This window comes from Lissotriton vulgaris, chromosome 11 (genome assembly GCF_964263255.1).
Source record: "Lissotriton vulgaris chromosome 11, aLisVul1.2, whole genome shotgun sequence".
NCBI lineage: Eukaryota > Metazoa > Chordata > Amphibia > Caudata > Salamandridae > Lissotriton > Lissotriton vulgaris.
In genome coordinates, this window is record NC_141699.1 from 1,004,884,591 (window position 1) to 1,004,908,460 (window position 23,870).

The 23,870-nt window shown below is 40.0% G+C and overlaps 1 protein-coding gene across 1 annotated transcript in view; it reads right to left on the reverse strand.

Annotated features, from left to right (window-relative positions):
* Positions 1-23,870, reverse strand: part of LRRIQ4 (leucine rich repeats and IQ motif containing 4) — a 90,794-nt gene that overhangs the window by 50,991 nt on the left and 15,933 nt on the right. The window contains exon 2 of the mRNA XM_086944312.1: positions 3,660-4,797. Coding sequence (XP_086800438.1) covers positions 3,660-4,763 — 1,104 coding nt within the window. The 5' untranslated portion in view covers positions 4,764-4,797. The remainder of the gene's footprint in view (positions 1-3,659; positions 4,798-23,870) is intronic.

Sequence of the window (23,870 nt, forward strand, 5' to 3'; positions counted from 1 at the left end):
CATGTGAAATACATTATATATGGTTGTCTAAACCAACTATACAGTTAACTCTCTGTTTCTTATTAATTGCATTTTATTTTATGTCTGTTGTCAACCAGGCCTCATTCATGAACATATACCCAAATGAGTGGTTCCTTTCTGTGTCTTTATACAAGATGCGAAGCACATGCAGCACTTAATAATTGTCAACCACTAATTATTAGATTAGGGTGTTTTCAAACTGGTCCTGATTAATGCCACGGACCCTATGGGGCCTTAGAGGCAAGAAACATGCCGACCTACAAGAGTCTATAGATGACTATATCCAGTGAATCCACCTCTGTTATAAATCTTACCATGGAAGCCCACTACTAATAAATAACTTATATTAGGCACTTCCAAGGATAGTTTTTACCATTCCTTTTCTCTTTTGTGCCCAATCTTCCACCACAATTCCTTAAAACAAAACACAAATAGAAGAGTTCAAGAAGACACACTGGTTTGTTTGAATTTTGGGATTTAAGATCGCCATAAGGATGCCCATTGGGTATAGCATCACTCGCCTAACGAACAGCAGGTCCCAATAATGCCATTTCAGTTGGTGAAGGACCCGTATCCTAATAAAGGAGTCCCTGTAAATGCAATCATATCCCATTTCTGAGCCCAAAAATCATTGGTTGAAGATGACTGGGCTGACTGATGACTGGGCTGACTGATGACAGATGGATGGATAGATCATAATTGGTACTGGGTCTTGGCGACTTACTCTTCAACCTCTGAGCTGAGGAAATCACATTTTAGATGGAGAAAGGATGTAATTGTTGAACCAGTGGCATCTGCATGGAGAACTCACTTTAACAGGTGCCCAAAATCACACAGGTATCTCTTCTATCCCCTTAGGCTAAAACCCTCTGATTCCACCATTGCAGGACTGTGGCGCTTTGTAGTGAGCAAGCCAATATAACATTTCCACTTTTTCAGCTCTGTGCCCAGACAACACCTTTCTGCAATCACTTGCCGTCACCTCTTCCCCAACACCCACTACATTGGATATTCTCATGTACTATCATATTAGGGCCACTTGTCGCACTATTCATGATACCTTCCTGGCCCAGCCACCGACACTTCAGTCACTTGAGCACATTCTCAACACACTTTGCCCGCATAAATTAATAACCAGTCTGTATAATACTGTGCAGCAGCACTCTCCAGTGACGACTCCTAGATCCCGGTTGCTTTGGGAAGCAGATATTGGCTCTTCACTAATGGACCCTCATTGGTCAATCTGCTGGGGGCAGCTTCTTTCACCTAATTACAGACTGGTTAATACATTTTAAAAAAATGAGATCGCATTTATCATATCCCAGCACAGTTGTATAAGATGGGACTGGTCTCTGACCCCGGCTGCCTCAGCTGTGATGTGCCACAAGACTACTTCCTTCACCTGGCAAGGGTATGTCCCCATGAGGACACATTTTAGGAAGAAAGGTTTTTCAGCCATACATGCAATAACTGAACAGCGAGTTCATTGTATCCCACTGATTAGGTTATTGGGATATGTCAAGAATATTCCAGCTGCAAACCACAAGCTAACAGCTATGTTACTCCTCCTTGCTAAACGCAGGGTAGCCATGAACTGTGGCAGATGCCTGGTGCCCAAAGCGAAAGCCATACTGCAGGACAGAGCATATTGTTCCGAACAACTTTCCCACTTCTGGGAATTGATGCTGCTGCGGTAACGCCCTAAAGACATATGGGAACTTCTGCTTGTCTATCTTCGCACCACTCACCGGCTCATTCGCCATTGAGATGATACGCTAAGCCTAAGTGCCACATGACACCGTCTCATTTACAATTCACAGTGGGTTGCTTTATCCTTATGTTGTATGTTCAGTAATGCTCAAAGAGGGAATCCCCCTGAAACATATATAGCACCTTAGCGAGTGCAACACATTTTTCTAATTGCACTACCATTTATTTATTGGTCCTGAGGAAAGCCAGTTTCAAAGATAAAGGCCTGGCTGAAACATGTAGACCACACCTGGATGCAGGAGATCATAATTATACTCCTACACATCCATCCGCCTTTTTTAATGCTAACAGGAGCCCAGTGATTAAAAGTATTGATTACCCTTGGTTACTGGGACCACTGTATAGCTTTTATCCTTCACTTTTAACTTCACCACACTGCACACTCAGTAATTATACCTGCTCCACTGTAATCAGGCATCGAAGCACACCTGGAACACATTCGGTGTCACTGGGTGGGCCCGATGATGAAGCATGCTACCAACCAGGTTGGTGGGTGAGGGCTTCATGAACAAATCAAATGGTTTACCCCATAACGTACTAATCTGAGTCCCTTCACAATTAGGCTAGTCCCTATTGATAACACATGCTTTATCCTTTTGCCATATAACTCCTCATTTCCTATTTGTGCTTCACACTCCTTCTGGTAACTAATAATGATGACTTATCGTGCTATGTGGTGTTATGATGCAGTCTGGAATTTTGTTTTACCAGCATCATTAGGTGTGTAAATGTATAATTTGCATAATCTTTATGCTGTTTTGTGATGATCCCCATCACCAGTCTTTCTTCTTCCCCCTTTCCACTTCCCTCCTTTTGTAATGTTACAAACTTCTTTGCACCTCACCCTTTCTACATTCAGTGTATTATTGATTTTCAATCGGGGTACTGTAGTGTTTCGTATTATTACTAAATGCCAATAAAAACTATTATTAAAAAAGTAAAAAAATCAGACAGGTATCTAAACCTGCAGAGCGTCAGACATACAGGTGCCCCTACACATACAGCAACAGACAAATGCTGATGTTAAGCATGGAAAAGGCATATATGTCTTGCATGATGTCTTACCCAAGGCCTAAAACTCCACATAGCACACCTGTGTTCATTCCTCTTCTCTATCCAAACGATTTTGCATGCTTGTTGCACATGGCATTAATAATGTCAGAGATAATTGGGGCAAGCTCCTGCATGTGGCCAAAACAATTTTATAACAATAACGTAATAAGAAGGATGGCAGCTAGTGTACAAAATCTAGTGTAAAAAAAAGCTAAGATTTCTTTAAGGTCTGGAGACTGATGATGAGAGAGTGGGCCATTTGTATTGCATGCATCACTGCAGAAAGTCTCTTTTGAAAGTCACTTTATAGTTTTATTCACTGAAAGGGAGCTATAGGTAAGAGATATGTTGGATAGTGGCCTTAGTTACATGGCATGCACTGTTAACATATTTTCTCACGTCAATTTTGAATAGTTGTTGTCAATTATGGACACTTGTTGCTTTTACTCACCAACTATACTCATTCAGAACCATTTGGTCCCAGATAACAATAATGGTTGACCATGGAAAATAGGTTTTTGAAGAAAAACTTGTTAGTTAAAAGTCTTTTCTAGGGCAGATATCTGAAAATAAATAATTCCATGCAGGGTCCATTTCCTGATCGGGATCAGAAATTGTTTGACAGCGAGTTGGACAACTTCAACAGTCAAAGCGCCAGTTTAACAGGATTTGGATAATGCAATTGCTCAAATGTCCAAATTCAGAACCATTCCTTTGCCATGTTATTTTTAAGATCTCAGGATCCTATTGAGATGCTTTCCCCAAGAGAAACAGCACAAATAAGTCAGGTTAAAATTAAAACAATTATTTCATACCTTGCTTATTTCATTATCATCCAGAGAGAGTATTTCCAGATTTTTCAAGGCACAAACTTCAATGGGTAAGCTGGTCAAAATATTTTGACTTAAGTCCAGTATCTTGATATTTGTTAGTTTACTAAAGGCTTTAGGTAACGTTTTCAAGCCAGCTTTGTTCATGTAAAGAACACCAAGTGACTTTATATAGCAGAGGTGGCGTGGAAATACCTTCAAGTCATTGCCAGAGAGCCCAATTTCATACAGTGCTGAAAACTCTCGGAAGCTCCGAGGAAGTTTGTGTAGTTTATTATGACTCACATCCAGTATTGACAACTGAGTGCACTGAGGAAGTGTATCCGGCATCGATATCAATTTGTTAAATCCTACAAACAGTTTTGCAAGCTTCATAAGCCAACAAATCTCTACAGGAATGGTTCGAAGGTTGTTTTGTTCTAAATCGATCACTTCAAGAGTCCCAAGATGACAAAGATCAAGAGGAAAGCACACAAATTGGTTATGTTGCAAGTAAATTTCTTTAAGTTTGACTAAATTCACTATTTCCTTCGGTAGAGATTTTAAGTTGTTACCAGATAGACCTAACAGCTCTAGATGATGTAGACATTTGCAGATTTCAATGGGAAATTCATCCAAGTTGATGTTATACAGCCGGAGCTCGCGGAGGGCTAGCACTTTGCTTAGTACGTGCACTGAATGAAATAAAATTGGGTTATTGCTTAAATCTAAACTTTGAAGCAAAGGAAGTTCGCCAAGCTCTTCACAAACATATTGAAGTCTATTGTCATTGAGATAAAGAACTTTAATGTTCTTGAGGTGCCGAATGTTTTCTGGAATTGTTTCAATCCTGTTTTTTTCCAAATGTAATTCTTCAATATCTTGAAGATCCAAGATCTCCTTAGGAATCGTTTTATGCTCATTTTTTGCCAAATCCACAAAGAGTACTCTCTCCAGTGGCTGTTGCGACAAATCTGGTTCAGGCTTTGGCTCTTCTTTTTCATGAATGGGTTCCAAATGTTTTACACCATCCTCAGGGGCAACTGATGTGACAATGCTTGAAAAACGAACACTGAGTGCATTGCTGCCAGCGCTACTGACGTCAAACATCTTTCCTGTTAGACATGCAACAGATCTTCAAAATCTAAAAATCAAATGAGAAATGGAGCAAGTTAATTTTGTAAAAAGAAGTCAAATTTAATTTGGAAAGATATTGCTTAAAATTGAGGTAACATGCATTTTTTATGAAAATTGCAGATTTAGAAGTCTGGATTAACTATGTAATTCTTGCATGGCAACTCTTAACTATCCTTTATTGAATGTGCATAGATTGTAAATGTATTCAGCACTATGTTAAGAAAAGGACATCTAGAGAAACAATATAAAACTGAGACCCATATCAATTTTCCCATGCTCACGTTCCAGTACAACCTAATACCTTCTTCCAGATTGTTCCTCACTTTTACTATCTCCTGTTCATCCTCATTAGAGGTCATATGTTGAAAAGCTTGTTTGTTTGCAAAAAGCTTTTTGTTATGTAAAAACATCAACACATTACCAAATCACAATTTGTGTTCACTACCAAATACCAATTCGGTATTTGGAAGGGGCGTCCCCTCCAAACACTAAATCGGAATGGTATATATTGTTTTGCGACCAAATTCTGGTCCTTTGCGGCTGAATTACAGTTGCAAAATGTCAATCTTTTACCTTCTACAAACTTATAATGGTAACCCACTCGCAAATCGAAGGGGTCCCTTAGGGACCTCTTTCCCATTGTTCATGTAAAAAAAGAAAATTGATTAGAAGGAGGCATTGGTTCACAGGGCCACTGCATTTTCCTAAACAAAACAAAAAAGGAAACTTTTCTTTTTAAAGACAGACCTGTTTCCTTTAACGGAAATGGACTGCATTAAAAAAATATATATAGTTTAATTGAAAAACAATCACAGATGTGGTGGTCTGATGACCCAAGCTGGTTGGTCGATTTGCAGCCCACTAGGAATATCTACTTTTTAATAAAAAGTTTAATACATTAGGAATAGCAATTTCAGTTCTGAAATCTGAAAAAAGCTCCTTGGCAAAAGCAGTTCGCTATTATGAGAAGATACTGGCCATGTGGTCATATGAATTACTATGGATTTGCAGGAATCACGTAGTTTGTTTTTCATTTTCTTTCCCATACAAGCAGCCACAAAAAAATTGTCTGTCTTTTATGTTCTTTACCTTGTACTCACTTTATAAGGGGTTTGGCTACACATGCAAATCGGCTTTTGAAAAAGACCACCAAGGTCGAAACAAGTTGCTGTTTGTACTATTAGTAATTCAAATGACCACATGGCAGGTATCATCTCATAATAGCACACTGCTTTTACCAAGGAGCTTTTTCAGAAGCTGGATTAGCGCACTTACGCTCTCTCCTGTTATGTGGAAGCTAATGCCTGCTCATTTGTTAATATATATATATATATCTCCAAGACATCCTACAGGATGGACATCAACATAGGACTGACGCCTTACAATTCGGCGCCGCCATCTTGTAACGTGCATTACACCAACGTTATACTCAATTGGAACATAGTTTCATCCTTGTGTTATGTAGATACATAATATACACAATTCTGATACATTTCAACCTAATTCAATTTCGCCCTGGATGGGCATGAACTCTGAACAATTGTTCCGCCGAATTGTAAGGCGTCAGTCCTATGTTGATGGCCATGAATTAGTACTCCACAACATTTAAATATGCGCAATGGCCATGACGCCAACTGTTAAACAATTGACGAAGGCTATACGCCGAAACGCGTCTTGTTGATGTGCTGAAGGTTTCCGATTAAACAACTTTTGTGAAACCACCCCTACGAGTGCTGCTGTCTATTACAGGCTATTCCTGTAGGATGTCTTGGAGCTTTTTATGAATAACGGGTACACCCCCGCTAAGCAAGCACCCGCTCAAAGTTGCGGCAGGCTGGTGTTTTGGAGCTGTGATATATACATATATATATAACAAAACAGCGACTACCTCCTTTTCCCTGGTCGGAAAGATAATCACGGACCCAGTCTTCGTGGCAATGAACAGTTTATTTGAAAATAAGCCGTATGACGCGCTTCGGGCAGGGAAATGCCCTTGATCACATAGTGAAAGCCTGGTCCACTATCTGTTTTTATCATTACATTGTGGTTAACACCCATAGTTGAAACAAACAAAATATTTGCGTAACATATTCACTAACAGTCTTTCTTTTACCATCTGCTAGTTGTAACCACTGGGATCATTCTACCTATATTGCATGCCATGTTTGTACGCAGTAATTGCATATATTAGCGCTCAAATATAGTGCACCATATTATAAGTTACATAAATATATAAATAAATACATAAATACTTGCATATATATAATGATATATAACTGAGTAGAAAAAGCTTAAAATCACATAATGAAACATTATTAGAGAATCAAAATGTAAAATATAATTTAGGCTAACAAATTTGCAATCCCTCCTGCAATCAGTGATAAAAACCAGCTGAAACACATTTTGCTGCATGAATGCTTAGAGGGATGTAGGCATGAAAGCTGTGCAAAAACGCTATATATGTAATTATTTCTTATTGACAACATTGTTCTCAGGGCACATATATGTTTCTGTATTGCAGATCATATTAGTTTTAATGTGTCGCCGAGTTGTGCTCCTATTGCTGCATAAATGCTGAATCGTTATAACAATAATAAATGCCCTAATACAGCTTGCTTTATTCGTAACATGGTATTATGTGCGTTTAGCAGAATGGAAAGTGTGGATACAAACACTCAGACTTGGCATCACTGTATCTCTTAGTAAAAAATGTATGCTACCCAGATAAGTGCTGGTGTGCAAAACATAAAAACTAGTAAAGCTTTAGTGTTATCAATAAAGTGCTAGTACTAAAATAAATTTATATAAGGGTAGAATTGATAAATGTGTATAATTAAAAACTTCGGGAGGGGATAGCAGCTAGAAGAGAACTGTAATAGTCTTATTGATTCTAATATTTACAAAAAAACCTAGATATAGGATCCCTTAATGCAGCTAAACTTATTAGAGATGCTTATCACATGCTATATTTGTGCAGGCATTGCATTACTGCATATCTCACTTGATCATATAGCATATATAGCATAAGTGCCTAGATCTAATGGTGGTATGGGAGCTGCGAGACAAATTCATAGCAACTGGTAGTGAATATGATGGCTGACTATTCTTATATTTTTCATTTCTTTGTTGTTTATACACATACTGAGATCTTAGAACAGGGGTCTCCAAACCGGTCCTGGAGGGCCGGATCCATGCCAGTTTTTTAAAATTACTACATGTATTTCAATGGGGATATCCAAAAAATCTGGCATGGATCTGGCCCTCCAGGACCGCTTTGGAGACCCCTGTCTTAGAACAATATAAAAAAAGTTTTTTAAATAAAAAAATTATGTAGATCTTCAGTATTGTTCAGCCCTCTTGGATGTTTGCTATCTAATTCCAAAATTATTCGGGATTCCAGTTGTCGCAATGACCGTTCTCTGTTGCCCCCTCTACGTGGTTTGGGAACTGAATTGATTACATAATAGCTGAGGCATCTAAGATCGTTGTTGTGGATGTGTTTAAAGTGCCTGGCAACTGGATAAGTAATATCATTATTAACAATTGCCCGAATGTGCTGCAGAATCCTGATGTGCACCTGTAGCTTTGTGCTTCCCACATACCTTAGTCCACAGGTGCACGTCAGGATATAGACCGCAAATTCTGTCTTGCAACTGTAGTTGCCTATGATCTTAACAGGCCTGGTGTTGAACGGGGTCCTGTAACTTGTGGTATTGACCGGCTGTGCAACTAGAGCACTTAAAAAATCCTTGTCTCGGCTGTAACCATGTTTTACTTGAACGTACCTCAGGACTGCTCTTTACAAGTTGGGTTCTCATAGAAATGCCTCTCCTGAATGTGATAGATGTACTATCTGGTAGCTCTGGTGCTAGCACTGCATCGGTGAGGATTATAGGCCAATTACGTTTGAGGGTAGTTTGAATTTTCCTTTCTTATTGATTGTATGTTAAAATCAGCCTAGGTGCAGTATTCTCTTGTTCTTTTTCCAATTTTGTCTCACCTGCTGATTTTAAAAGCATGTCTCTGTCTCTTAGTTTGACTTTGGCCTGAGCATCTTTAAGAACTGCTTCTCTATCGCCTCTTTGTTTGAATCTGATTATGGCTTCTTGCTTGCATTTTTCTAGTTCATTTTCATCATTGCAAATTTGTTTACTTCTGAGAAGTTCTCCAAATGGGATACTTCTCACCAGATGTGGTGGATGCTTACTGGAGGCATGAAGGGTAGAATTCCCAGCTGTCACTTTACTGTGTAGTGACGTAATTATCTGTTCATTTCAGACACTAATCTCTACATCTAAGAACTCTACCTTTTCAGTATTGATGTTTGATGTAAATTTTAGATTGACTGAGTTATCATTGATGTCATTGATAAAACATTTAGCATTGGCCTCACTTCCCTCCCACACCACAAATACATCATCAATATACCTATACCAATACTTGACATGCTGATTGTACATTTCTGAATGGGTGCCTTTGAGAACCTGCTCCTCCCACCAACCAACCATCAAACAGGCATAGCTGGGGGAGAAGCAGGCTCCCATTGCGACTCCCCATCAATTGTTGATATATATCAGTGTTGTACAAAAAGAAATTATTGTTAAGACACCACGATATGCAATGCAATAACATGCCATTATGTTTATAGCATTCAACTGGTCTCATATCTAGGAAGTGTTTGATAGATTTGAGTCCTGTATAATGCTCAATACACGTATCTAAGGACTCGATGTCCAGGGTCATGACGATCATTCCTTTTTCTCATTTGATGTTTTTGATTTTGTTGATGAAATCCCCAGTATCTCTCACATATGTTGGTGAGATTCTTGACCAGTCCCTGTAGGAAATAGTCCACATACTGGGATAGATGCTCGCCCATGCTGTTAATTGCCGAGATGATTGGGCGCCCTGGGATGGGAAAAATGTTCTTGGGAATCTTGGGTATAAGATATATTGTTGGAATGACCGGATATTCAACCCTGAGATATTTAAATTCCTCTAATGATATCATTCCTTCTCTTTTGAATTGATACAACTTTTTTTCAAGGGAATCCTTGGCTTTGTTGTATTCATTCCAGTTGCTTTTAACATAACAGGTGTCATCTTTTAATTGTCTCTCTGCTTCTGTCTTGTACTGAGATTTAGGCCAAATTATGTTACCACCCTTGTCACTTTTTGTGATGACTATTTCATGATTATTGCTGAGTTTACTCATTAATTCGTGATATTTTTCTTCATTGTAGTTTTTTTTCTGCATTTTGTTGTTTACTTGAAGTTTGAGTTTTTTTATTTCCTCTGTCACTGTTTCATGAAATATGTCTATAGCATCCTTTGGCATGTATGGTATATATATAATAATATAAATTCACAAAATTATTGAGGTATCAAGAACAAACTCAGATACACCTGGGAACTGCAATTAATTTCAAAACCGACTCTTCCCGACGTGTTTCGGCAGTAGCCTGTATAATGGATTCCATTCCAAAATTCACATACAGAAATAAATAAATCACTGCAGGACAATTTACGTCACAAAATGATCACTGACATGAGCTCATACAGAGGTATATACAAAGAAGAGTGTTTTTTCTCTTGTAAGAAGTGCGAGGCATGTAAAAACAGACCTAACATGTTCAATCTCCATGTCTAACATATACAAGCCTATTGTTCCTAATATGTCCAGGGAGTTTGTGATCAAAATGTTTTTAACCTGTAATTCTCATTATTGTATCTATTGTTTGATCTGACCTTATTAAAAAGGTATAAAAAGGGAGCATGATTCATAAGGCTAAGAAACGGGACCTGAAACACATATGGGCCGTATCAACCAGCAACCAGCAGGTAGCGGACTGACTAGGTGAAGCAGTGTGGCGGCACTTCTGATGAATGTGACTACGAAGGATACCACCCCTCCTTTTGACCGAATATGAGGTATCCCCTCTAATTGAGGGCGCATGATGAGCTACACATGATACTGTCTCAGGTAGGCCTCACTTGGGCACTCCTTAGGTGTACCCCGTTTCCCTGGTACAGTAGGACATAGGGGACACCACTTTTACGTTTGCTTTAGGGATCCGACAGCCCTGATGAATGCCCCAGACCTAAATGGCTCTTTGCATCGACAGAAACATGTTGGCCATTGAATAGATGGAGAGACATTACTCTCTATAGGGTTCATCGACTACTTTTTGTTTTTAAGGCACCTCAGGTCCAAACTAATAAAGGTGATAATCGAGGAACCTGAAGGCACTGTTAATTGAGCTGGATTCTGCTTTTTCCAGTAAGATTTATGTAAGAACTCCCTCTCACCGCCAAAAAGTCTTTGCGGAGGTTGAGTCCGCTCTGGTAGTACCATCTTATGTCTATGATGAAGCATAAGACAATGTTGTGTAAGGATGGCCTTCTAGACCTCCTTCATAGTCTCACAAAAGACGTATTATCTCTGGATCTAGGGTGTGAATCACCTTTCTCACTGCTTTTTTAGTTTATTGGCTGCCTATTCAAACTCCATGTCTAACATATCCAAACCTATTGTTCCTAATATGTCCAGGGAGTTTGTGATCAAAATGTTTTTAACCTGTAATTCTCATTATTGTATCTATTGTTTGATCTGCCCCTATTAAAAAGATGTATATAGGGTGCATGATTCGTAAGGCTAAGAAACTGGACCTGAAACACATACGGGCAATTCGCCAAAATGACAAGCAATATCGGGTGGCCAGACACTTTATGGAATGGCATTTTCAGAATAGTGACTTATTTCAGTTTCTAGTATTAGACAGAACTGAATCCAACATCACAGGGGAAAATAGACAGAGCTAACTATACAGATTAGAGTCTAAGTTTATTGCTGATTTCGATACTCTAACCGCAAGAGGACTGAATTCTGATGAAGAAATAGCATTACATTTGAGTTAATATGTTTCTTTAAATTGCGTTCTTACTGCTTCTTTTCCGCAGCTTTGTGAGCATTGAGGATTTTAACCCTTTATTTTAACAATTCTTTCATTGTTTTATTTAGGAGCATCTGGGTGTCTTCACTTCACCTGATATGAACATTCTCAGCTAAGGGATCACTGAAATAATATCGAATTCCAAAATATCGACCTGCAAGAATATCGTGTCAAAAATATCGACTGACAAAATATCGAGTTTCTATCTACAAACAGGTAAGTACAAAAATATCGAGTTTAAAATATCGTTTACAAAAATATAGTTGTAAAAAATATCGACTTTACTAAAAACACTATTAAATTAAATTAATATTAAAAACTAAGTACTAAAATATACTTAAGAATACTTAAATTAACTAATGATAATTAAATAATTAATGAACGTACAAAAAAAAATATTTTATCATATTTCTTAAAACATATATATATAGTAACAAAATATAATTAAATAATAGCCAATATTATTAATGTACAATAAAAATAGAGTAAACATTACTATTCCCACTCCAGTGGGTGCAACAGTAGGGAAAGCGTTGGATAGCGTAGGGGTTAAAATTACTATTCCAACTCCAGTGGGTGCAACAGTAGGGAAAGCGTTGGATAGCGTAGGGGTTAAAATTACTATTCCCACTCCAGTGGGTGAAACAGTAGGGAAAGAGTTGGATAGCGTAGGGGTTAAAATTACTATTCCCACTCCAGTGGGTGCAACAGTAGGGAAAGCGTTGGATAGCGTAGGGGTTAAAATTACTATTCCAACTCCAGTGGGTGCAACAGTAGGGAAAGCGTTGGATAGCGTAGGGGTTAAAATTACTATTCCCACTCCAGTGGGTGCAACAGTAGGGAAAGTGTTGGATAGCGTAGGGGTTAAAATTACTATTCCCACTCCAGTGGGTGCAACAGTAGGGAAAGCGTTGGATAGCGTAGGGGTTAAAATTACTATTCCAACTCCAGTGGGTGCAACAGTAGGGAAAGCGTTGGATAGCGTAGGGGTTAAAATTACTATTCCCACTCCAGTGGGTGCAACAGTAGGGAAATTGTTGGATAGCGTAGGGGTTAAAATTACTATTCCCACTCCAGTGGGTGCAACAGTAGGGAAATTGTTGGATAGCGTAGGGGTTAAAATTACTATTCCCACTCCAGTGGGTGCAACAGTAGGTAAAGCGTTGGATAGCGTAGGGGTTAAAATTACTTTCCCACTCCAGTGGGTGCAACAGTAGGGAAAGTGTTGGATAGCGTAGAGGTTAAAATTACTATTCCCACTCCAGTGGGTGCAACAGTAGGGAAAGCGTTGGATAGCATAGGGGTTAAAATTACTATTCCAACTCCATTGGATGCAACAGTAAGGAAAGCGTTGGAAAGCGTAGTTGTAATAATTAAATTAGTAAAAATCACATATTAACCAATTAATCAATTAATATAAAATTATTATCAATTACTATTAAATTAATTACTATCAATAAATATATTAACATATTTAATTATTATTAATTAAATTACTTCCCACCCTATTCCCCTATAATCCCACAACCCGCTACTGCATTAAATTAGTAAAATGTACATATTTACCAATGAATCAATTATTATTAATTATTTTGCAATTACTATTAAATTAATTAACACATATAAATTAATTAACAATTAATTTTTAATTAATATCAATTCATTAATTTACATATTTAATTAATTATAATTAAATTACTTCCCACCCTATTCCCCTATAAACCCACAACCCGCTACAGAATTACATTACGCAATTATTATAAAAACATAATTCATTTAATAAAATTATTTATAACATTAATACACACTTTTCACACATATTATTACATAACAATACACTATAAAATATTATATATTATTAAACATTCGATATTTTTGCTATCTATATTTTATACAGTCGATATTATTTCACTTACCTTAAAAACGATATTTTGGTAGTCGATATTCTGTCCAGTCGATATTTTGTCCAGTCTATATTATTTACTCGATATCTAGCCGATCTTCACTGGCTACCTGTACATCAAAGGATCTGCTTTAAATCCCTCTGCATTGTCTTTAGGGCAGTACACGGAATGGGCCCCCGACCACTTCAAAAGAAATTCAAATGGTATATACCCACACGGTCCCTCCGTTCCTCATCTTCCAACCTGATAAGCATACCCAGGATCAGGAAAGCCACTTATGGTGGCAGAGCTTTCAGCATAGCCGCAGCCCATCTGTGGAACAAATTGCCTATCGACATCAGGAAAACAGACGAACTGATGGCTTTCCGTAAAAAGGTGAAAACATGGCTCTTCCCCAAAGTTTAATCTCACCAGAACTTTATACTATCCCCCTCCTCTGATGCACAGTATTTTCAGCAATATGTACACAGCGCCAGGATGCCCGTAGGGTTGCAGAAGCGCTCTACAAATGCTATAAATAAAATAAATAAAAATTATGTCCAAACGATATTTTGGACTCGATATTATGTCTGTGCACCTCAGCTAAGCAAATTACCATGATACAATATGTTTTTATTACCTGTTATACACAAGTTGATATTTATGTCATTGTTACTAATTGCCCCCTTGGGCTTGAATGATGTATGTTTTGCAATTACATATATAAATATATGGTTTATCACTTGTGTATTTTGCTGCGACATGGATGTGGGTGAAGTAGCTAGCAATTAATTAGTATTCACAGGTGCTTTTCACAGTAAAAACATTTTGCCGACTGGAGTTAAGTACTAGTAACAGTACCTCAGATAGATCAATGATCATACAGACTGAACTTTCATGACTGTATGCCACTTTATATTTATGGTGTATATTTGGAAAGGTTTACATTAGGTTGCCTAACAATTTGTAAAGATGTCATATACTGTGTGATTTCCATTGATAAGATGTAAGTATTTCTTTATTGAACTATGATGTAAAGGAGAATTTCAAGAACATTGTTTTACAAGTGGTAATTATCAGTCACAGTTATGTGTAAAACATTATTGGCTTCCTTTGATATAATGGGAGGTCATGAATTTTGTTACTTAAGAGTTACAACATATTTTGTAAGTAATTATCAATAAGGAGTGAAATCTCAGGTGTTATCATACAGCAGAATCAGGACATTTAAAAATGGCTGCCGCATTGTGGCCACTATGAGACTACGTGATTTTCATTTGTCCATCTTTTTTGTTCATGGCGCTTCACTATTTACACTGGGTATTGCAGCATTGAAAATCGAAAGAAGGAGTTTGCCCCTGCACGAAATTCCTTTCTCAGCCTGGGCCCTAGCAGTTAAGCGCCAAGTCCGGATCATCTCCTTTGGACTTGACCTTGCATCTCTTCGGCAAAATCCACTAACTCAGGCCCTGGACAGATCATATATTCCCGGTAAACCCCAACCTTACCTGCAAGATCCAGTATCCACTTGCGCGAGAAAGAAAATTTTGTACTTTCGACTTTTGGCCCTCAGGATCATGGACTTCAACCCCAAATGGGCCCGTACGGATGGCACCCTGGCCTGTCGTCTATGCAATTACCGCAGAGAATCCTGGCTACACTTGCTGTGCTGCTGCACAAAGCTGGCCAATGATAGCCATCGCTTGCTGCTTCCGATTTTACGGAATAAGGACTATAGAACTTGCAGAGAGGCTTCGGACTGGTGCCTCTCAGTCTCCACGACCTGTTTGATAGCCAGAGTTGGGAAATTTATACACCAGGTAAAAATGGCACTCGACTCCCACTTAACGGCATTGTCTGCAAAGTAACTGGAAGCCTTCCGCCCCAGTTATCCAACCTGGGCTGGTTTAAAGACCCACGAAGAATCCATCTTTCGTCAACAGCCCTTGATACATGAATTGACTCTACTGAACTTTCATGTGCCTCCCCTTATCAGTTGGGAAACACTGGTACAACCTATACATCACTCCTTTTAAAAGAACTCTGCTTTGGACAGCTAATCAGGACTAATATGTTAATATTTAACTTAAAGTGACTTTCACTTTTATGTGTGGATGGGACTTTTGAGGGGGGGGAGTCGGGACGTTCATAAAGCTTCTTTTTTTAATTTTTATCTTATACTGTAAAGATTTTAAGTAATCATGCAGTTTATTAATAAAATTGTCAAAAAAATTGTCACTGGGTTTTGACTGCTCTTCTCCATGACCTGTGAAAAAGGCTATTGTCGAACCGCATCCGGAGCCAGTTTTGAGAGTATACTTCCCAGGAGAGTCTGAGTTTGCTCTTGATACATCGAGAACTTTGTGAATATTCACTGGAAAAAAAGGTAAAAGTAACATTATAGTTTGGTGAGATAAAAATATCTGTTTTTGTTTAAAAAAAGTTTTAGAAATTCACTGATAAAAACAAAGTTAAAGTAAAGTTATAGTTAGTCAATAGGAATTTGTCAATGGTAACATTAATGTTCTGAACTAAGAAAAAACACAGAAATTCACCAGTTATAGTTAGCAGTACTAACTATAACTTGCCCCCATGCCATGACCTCCTTATGGCATCACTCATGATGTTATATGACATCACAGATGACATCTCAAATGTCATTATTGATGACATCATTGATTACATCATCCAAGCTTCTTTTGTACACATTACTCTCTAAATGGGTACGGTATTAGAGCTATGAAGAGAAGTAAAAAATAGCTCAACATAATATTAAGTATCATTACTGATATCATAACTTTAACCCCCATAGGTGAAGCAAGCTTGTGTTATTTGCAAAATTGAACCTATATCATACACGTCATGGGTAGCTGAGTTCATTTTGAATATTTACCACAGTTAAAAGGGTAACATGGTAATGTACATGTGTTCAATCTGTATACAACTGTTCAGGGAAAACCAAGTTACTCCAGATACTCAAGCCCTGTTACCTAACTAATGCCCTACTATGGACAGTCTTTAACTGTATCAAATCCTTAAATGTCATTGAACACACATTGAGAAAATAAGTGGATGGGTACTGTTAACAGTATTTACTCTGGAGAGAGTTTACTATGTAGCACATTGTTTGCAGACAGGGAAATTCTCATGAGAAATACACCACAGAGTATTAAAAGTACCTACTAATAACAGTGTACACCCTATGCAAAACTTCTCCAAAAAATTGCCAATAAAGAATTATAAAACAAAGAAAGAGAGACTATCCACATAAAATAATCAAGGTCTGAAGGTGCTAAAGATCATACTACCTGCAGCCTTCATACTGTGGTGAAACCTTTACAGATAACTCATCCTCTGAAGCAAAACAAGCACATGTACATAGGTTAGTAGTACCTGGTGCACTCTGTCTTCTCTGTTATGTCGAAATTATCATGCTGAGACTGTTCTCTCTAATAAATCAAGGCTGCCTACAATACTTAGTATGTAGTACGTATAATATTTGGCCAGTTGGAAATTGTTTCTGCAGAGCCAAAAAACTTGTGTGGTACATGCAGAAAACTAGTCGTCAACTGTCACCTGCACACAGAACTACTCTTCAATGCAAAGATTTATAATATGTTAAATAACTCTACACACCTATGATGCATTAGGAGCACCTGAATTTTGCACACCCATTAACTGGACATTGGCTATACAATATTAGGTACAAAAGTAATATGGTAGTTACTAGGCACAATGTAACCTATGAAGCAAACTAACACACACTTTGGATGATGTTGTCAGTTATGTCATCAGTGATGTAATTTGAGATGTCATCAAATGATATTATAGAGCATATCATGAGATATGTGAGGTCTTAAGCAGTGCATGGCGAGAGCGCAGGTTATAGTTAGCTCTGCTAAGATTAACTGCAAATTCAAAAAATTAGGCATTCTGATTGGTCGCGAGGGCTTAATTTCCACATTTGAGGAAAAAAACGAAGAAGTCAATAGATGACTGCTATATAATAGTTTTGCTTAGCCAAACCCAGAAGGTAGCACATACAAAGGTTCATAAAGCTTCATAAAAGAAAATAATGTGTAAAGTGCATTACAATTTCTAGTTCACAAAACCTAAAAAAACAGCATGTACCCTTTTAACATTTGCACCAATAATTGGTCTACATATTTTCAATCAGTTTTCAGAAGAACTCTAAAACCAAGCGAAAGGAAGGCTTAATGTTATTAACTGCCACATATTTATTTATGTAAGATTCAACTGTTATTTCTAAAAAGCCAAGCTTTACATTGGTCTCAAAGACCACAGATTTTCATCCACATCTCTTTGAGGCTGATTGTTTTTTTGGCCACCCTGCAAAGAACAACTGAGCACCGTCAGTGGATCTTGTGCATATAGCAGAATTGAATGGCACTGTGTTGTTTGGGATACATTCCACATTTTTGCAGCGCAATGTAATGTAGGATTTGTTAGACTTATTTTCCACAATATTTGGTATGTATATCCTGTTTAGTTTTCGTTTGTTCTCTTCAAACTATTGAATGTTATACTAATCATTAGCATATTTGCTATGCAATTTCTATAGAGTAAGATAGTGTATAATAAATATATATATATAATGAATAGCCTTGTTTTACTTATTGAATTCTCTAAGCCTGTTGGGGATAGAGGGGACAATAGACAAATCTCTGCTAAGTCTCAGGTGAGTCTGCTCCAGTCTCAATATTGACCTACCTTGTGTAATAGCCCATGGAGAGGGAAACAGATGCTTTGAGATACCTATATATTTTCTTCACTACACAAGCTCCTGGAGAAACCCTAAACGTTTAGGAGTATGAAGTGATCTACTAGTTTGTCTAAAAAGCTTTTGGTGTATAACAGTGTGTTGCGGTAAGGTGTTGTGGATGGTTAAAAAGACTGGCCTAACAGGCACAGGCGGTATACAACGTTTACAACGCGCGCGTTACAACGAAGTACCATTACCACGCGATTATAACAACGAAAGTTGTTACAACGAATTGCGCTGGATGGCGCTCAAGGATAATAAATCATTTAATTTACTATCCCAACACCTTCCCTACTATCCACGGGGACTGGTGTTGGAATAGTAAATTATATTTTTTAAATTTGCGCCCCCCAACGCAAGTCGTTGTAACGACTTGCGTTGTTACAACCGCGTTGTAATGGTACGCGTTGTAACAGTGTGCGTGGTAGTGACATACATCCGCACAGGCTCATGCAGAGCTCAAATCCCAACTGCTATCCTTGTGAAATAAATTGAAAAAAACACAGTGTGGAGGTTAAAGTAAGAGAACCTTGTTTTAAAGAGGTCATGATCTCTTGACTATGAAGACATACGCCTCAGAATGTTGAACTTGTACTGTACATTGCGCATACCTCGTGATTGAAGGCACAATTTTCAAGTGCCTACAAGAAAAATGTGTATAATACATTCAACACACAAATCACACTCATCACAAAAATGTCCCTGGTCACCCCCAAAACCAGATGCAAAAACATGGGAGGCCAACACTTCTTGTTGGGTACCCCATGCCTCTGGAACAATCTACATAAGGTAATCTGCTACTTCCAATCAAATATACAGTTCAGGGGGGGAGGAGCCAAGATGGCGACCTGAACGGACGCGCAGCCTTCGGCTCCGCCGGCCCCGGAATCCCGCACCACGATCCTGCTTGCCCGGCTACCCAGTTTTGGTGCTAAAAGGTGCGGGAGACGGAGCTGCTGCTGCCGGTGCTCTGCCGGCCTCTCCACCCGCCCGGGTTCGGATGCTGTGGACGGACGCGCCCTGGCCCGAGACCCAGCTTCTTCCGCAGCGCCCTGCTGCCCTCGCGCCCCCTCCCGCAGCTGCTCTGTGACGGTGGGTGAAACGGCTGGACGGAGCTTCCCTGGGTGATTGCGACCAGCGCACTGCCTGCCAACGGGGACCGCAGCACACTTTCCGGGCTCCATGGTGCCGGTCGGCTTGGGCGCCTCGCCAGCGGGACCTTTGTTCTTGGCCGCCATTTTATTGCTCCTTGCTCCGTGTCCCTCTGGCTGACGACGGCTGACCCAGCCCTGATCTGCGGACCCCCCCAAGCAATTGTCGGCCCTCGGGTGATCCTCTGAGACGGGCGGCCCTTTGCTGACCGGTGGGTGATCGGCAACCGCCTGACCGCGTCCCGCTGCTTCCCCCCCTGCCTCTCCTTGCACTGGGCTGGACAGACTTCATGATGGCGCAGCAGATGGCTGCCTACTGCAACACAGTCTACACAGCCCCCCATCACAGCAGCGAGCTCTCCGGCGTGAAAGGGATCGTAGCAGCACCTCCCCATGAGTCTGCGAACATGGGGTCTTTGCAGCCCACATTCACCCTTGCCGACGTTGTTGCAGCCCTGGGTGAGGTGCAAATGGAGATGTGGGACATCTGTAACGCGCTGGGGGCACGACTCGATGCCTGTTCCCGAGATTCCAGCCTGGAGCAGGGGCATTGTCTTCGACAAGACTCCGGACGGGAGTTACTACAGCCTGAAGCCGCAACATTGTTTCGTGAGGTTGCAGTGGAAGATATTGTAGCCATCGCAGGAGCCGGTAATGGTCTGTTGCCTCTTATTGCTACCATCAACGACACAGTGTATCTCCCTTGCTCCACGCAGAACTGTGTGCAGCAGCGCGAGAGATCGTGGCCTGGGCTATCAGTGTTTTGTTCTCCTGCCTCACCACCGGCATGCTTGCCTTGGATTTGCTTTGTACTGCTTTGCGACTTGTACGGCTGGACTATGCCAGAGCGGACTGGGACCGCGGTGGGCTCTTTTCCTGTGATCGGACGCCATTCTTCCTTCGATTGTGCACCTCCCCCCTCCCTCGAGCGGCCTTCCTTTGTTCTCCTGCACTACACCGGACTAGCGAGCGGAGGGGGTGAGAGACTGAGCCCCAGGACTGGCCAGGGATAAGGGACTTTCTTTGCTTAATTCCCGGGCGGGTGTGTGGAGGTAGGGTGGACCCCGAACTTGGCTTGCTTTATTGCTGATTACGTATTGATTCACTCCCCACTGTATTGCTTGCTGCAGCTTTATTGATGTTGTTATTGGGGTGGGGATTGATTATTGGACTGGCGGAGCTTGCGCGCATGTTTAATTGACCCTCCTCCCGGATCTTTCTTAGGGACGTTCAGGGACGGGGTTCCTGTTCTTACTCCCTATGTCATTGGAATTAGTTCTTTACTCTTACTTTCACTTTCGCGTTCTCTTCTTCCTCTTTTCTCTTTTCTTCCTATATTTCGGGTTTACGGGGCGACAGACACTCTGCTAGGGGGGGGTAAGCCATAGCCTCTGCATGTGTGTAGGGTGGGGGGTTTAATTATTAGTTGAGTTTTTTCTTTCTATGGTTCCATTTTTGCTTTCTTTGATTTTCCCTTCTTTCTTAGGCCCGTGTTGGGTATGCTGGGGGGTGGGTGGTGGCGCCATTGGAGATGGGTAGTTGGGACAGCTTCCTGTGGTCTTACTATTCTGTGGCCATCCTCTGGTCGGGACTTGCATGTTGTGAATTGCTCTGCCAGACATGGATGTTTTTTGTCGAGTCCCGCCTACATGGACCTTGCTTTTTCTTTTTCGTTGCTTGAGTGCGGAGCAGTATGACCTGACCTTACTCTTTGCGCAAAAAAAGACTTTGAAATTAACCTACATTGCTCCTGTGCCTAGGTATGACGGCGCTTTCCAGTCTACTCTTGTATTGCAACCATTGTCGTGCCGCATTACCATGGCGTCGTATTGTATGCACCAGTGCTAAATGTGTGACCGTGGCCGGCCGGATGGTTGTGGGCCCGTATTTGTACTGTCTTTTAGCACAATAAAGGTTTTCAAAAAAAAAAAATATATACAGTTCAGAACAAAAATCAAGACAGCTGTTCTAACCCTCTACATTTATCCACCATAAATACTACCTTTATTCGCTGTCTTAGATGCTTCACAAGTGTGTACTAAACTCGTTCATGGTGCCAACAGCTCCTCAGCCATGTCTCTAGACCATGGTTCTCAAACTTTTTTTTTAGTGAGAGCTACTTCTGCTCAAGTGAAAGCCCCCCCCCCCCCCCCCCCCCCCAAGTTAGTAGCACATGTTTTCACTGTAAAACAGTGACAACACATGTTAACATTACATTATGACCCCACCCCCAAGCAGGATTATTACCACAAGCGACCACCAAACACTTCAGGTAAGTTTACCAGCAGAATGCCAGGAAAAAGTTTATCAATATTAAATGCCTCCATTTGACTAATAAAGTAACATTAAAATCAACAGAAAGGACATAACCACAGCAGTAATTCTCTATAACTCTGCATGAATTATCATTGGGCTATCAACTTGAAATATGTCTTCGGCTTCCAATCTTTTGTCTTCCTCCGCATACCAGTTTGTGAAAATACACATTTTCTATCAAATACCACTTTCCATTTTGGGCGAACAACCTAAACTTTTCAGAAAAAAATATTTTCTGAAAAAACACAATGTTTCCCTTTAAACTATCAGCTTTCCTTTTTAGGAAACACACAGTGACCAAACTTCAGTTTGTCATTTTCATTGTGTACTCACATGTAAATATGCCTCACATGGACAGTTTTTGCTTGAAATACACAGGCATTAAATCACAGGCCATAGGTGCTCATGTAACACCAATGATACCTATGTTACGCCAATAATTCCCACCATTATCCCAAGGCAATCATTGTGCCAAGGCTGGCGCCCTAATGTCCTAGATACCATCATATGTCATTCACAGCCGCTAGTAAGCGAGGGGCGGTCACCATTCTGTCACCGAGGACTAAAAGTAGTTCAGCAATCTAGCGGTCGGCCATTAGACTGGCTGGCTGTCACTCTAATGGTGTTGAGATGACCAGTGCTGCCCTCTATAATATGCAGACTCTCCCAGATACTAGGCTTAGCTTAACCTCTGTAAACTACTTTGAGGGTGCTGGCAAGATACCAGCAACTCCTGAGCCCAAGGTGACCAACCATCCGCAATTTTCACACACTGTCCGTACACTTGCCCTAAAGTCCGTTGACCATGACTGATGTCTTATCGGATGGTATTTTGTCCGTTATTTTAGCCTCTCAGCTAAAGGACAGAAGTTCTTTTCCACAACTGAAATTCCCTAGCTGAAGTGCAAAGGAAGGAATCTCCAGTGCTGCATTATGGAGGGGGAGCAGACCGCTATAAAGAAATCTTCTTCGCAGAGGGTCTGCTTCTCTAAAGAAATGCAAATGTGTGCATTTGGTTAATTGGCAAAGGCAAAGGCTGCTTGGGAGGTTTACATTGAGGTAGGGTGTGGAATTTAATAAAATATCTCCTTGTCCATGGGGCATGTTGCTTCATAAATCTACTTGTCCTTTGACAAAATCCACTCTTCCCTTTTGTGCCATGTAATGCGAAGAGAAATTGTGGTAGCAATCTCATTAAAAAAACAGCTCTGAAATAGCCTACCTGATTATGTCAGTGCTCCTTCCATAATAGGGTTTGAATGCTAGCAATTCCCTTATGTTGCCATGTTTCTGCACATCTGCATACAGGGGCTGAAGGTAATGGTAAGCAATAGTTCCAGGATTGGAATGCCCTTTTGAGTCTGTGCAAACCTACAAACGTGCATGTTTTAAGGGGTTTTACCACTTCTTCTCTAATTTTTTCCCATACTGAGAAAGGTTGGAAATTTACTCCTGCCAATGGCATACATACAACTTCTTCCAGGGTTGGGGAAAAAGTGGTTGGAGGGAAAGTGAACTTCCAAAGACTCAGAGTTTCCCATGATCAAATCTACACCTGCATATTTGCTCCTGCTAAATGCAGTTCACAAATAATTTCTAGGAGTACTATTTCTTGGCCTACTACTGTAAAGTCTTTTGAATTCATGAAAGCTGTATATCTGCACTTAATGCAAGGATATGGGTGCACTTTTGAGACTGTATTTAATAACTGTGCCCCTAATTAGGTCTGGCGTTAACCATGACCTTTTGTGTTTATTAAAATTCTGTCACTCTCTCTCTCTATCAGCTAGCTTCACTGTGAGTGACAGCATTCTGTTCTTTCACAAGGAGCATTTCGATATACAGTTGTTTTGTTCAGTGCCGGGAACTACTGTGACAATATGCGCTTTTTGAGACCATAAACAATTTTTGCTTTTGCCAATGTTTGTTATAATGGTGAGGGCCCAGCAGCTCCCACAAAAATAAGGTTTTACAAGTCATGCATCGACAAAAGC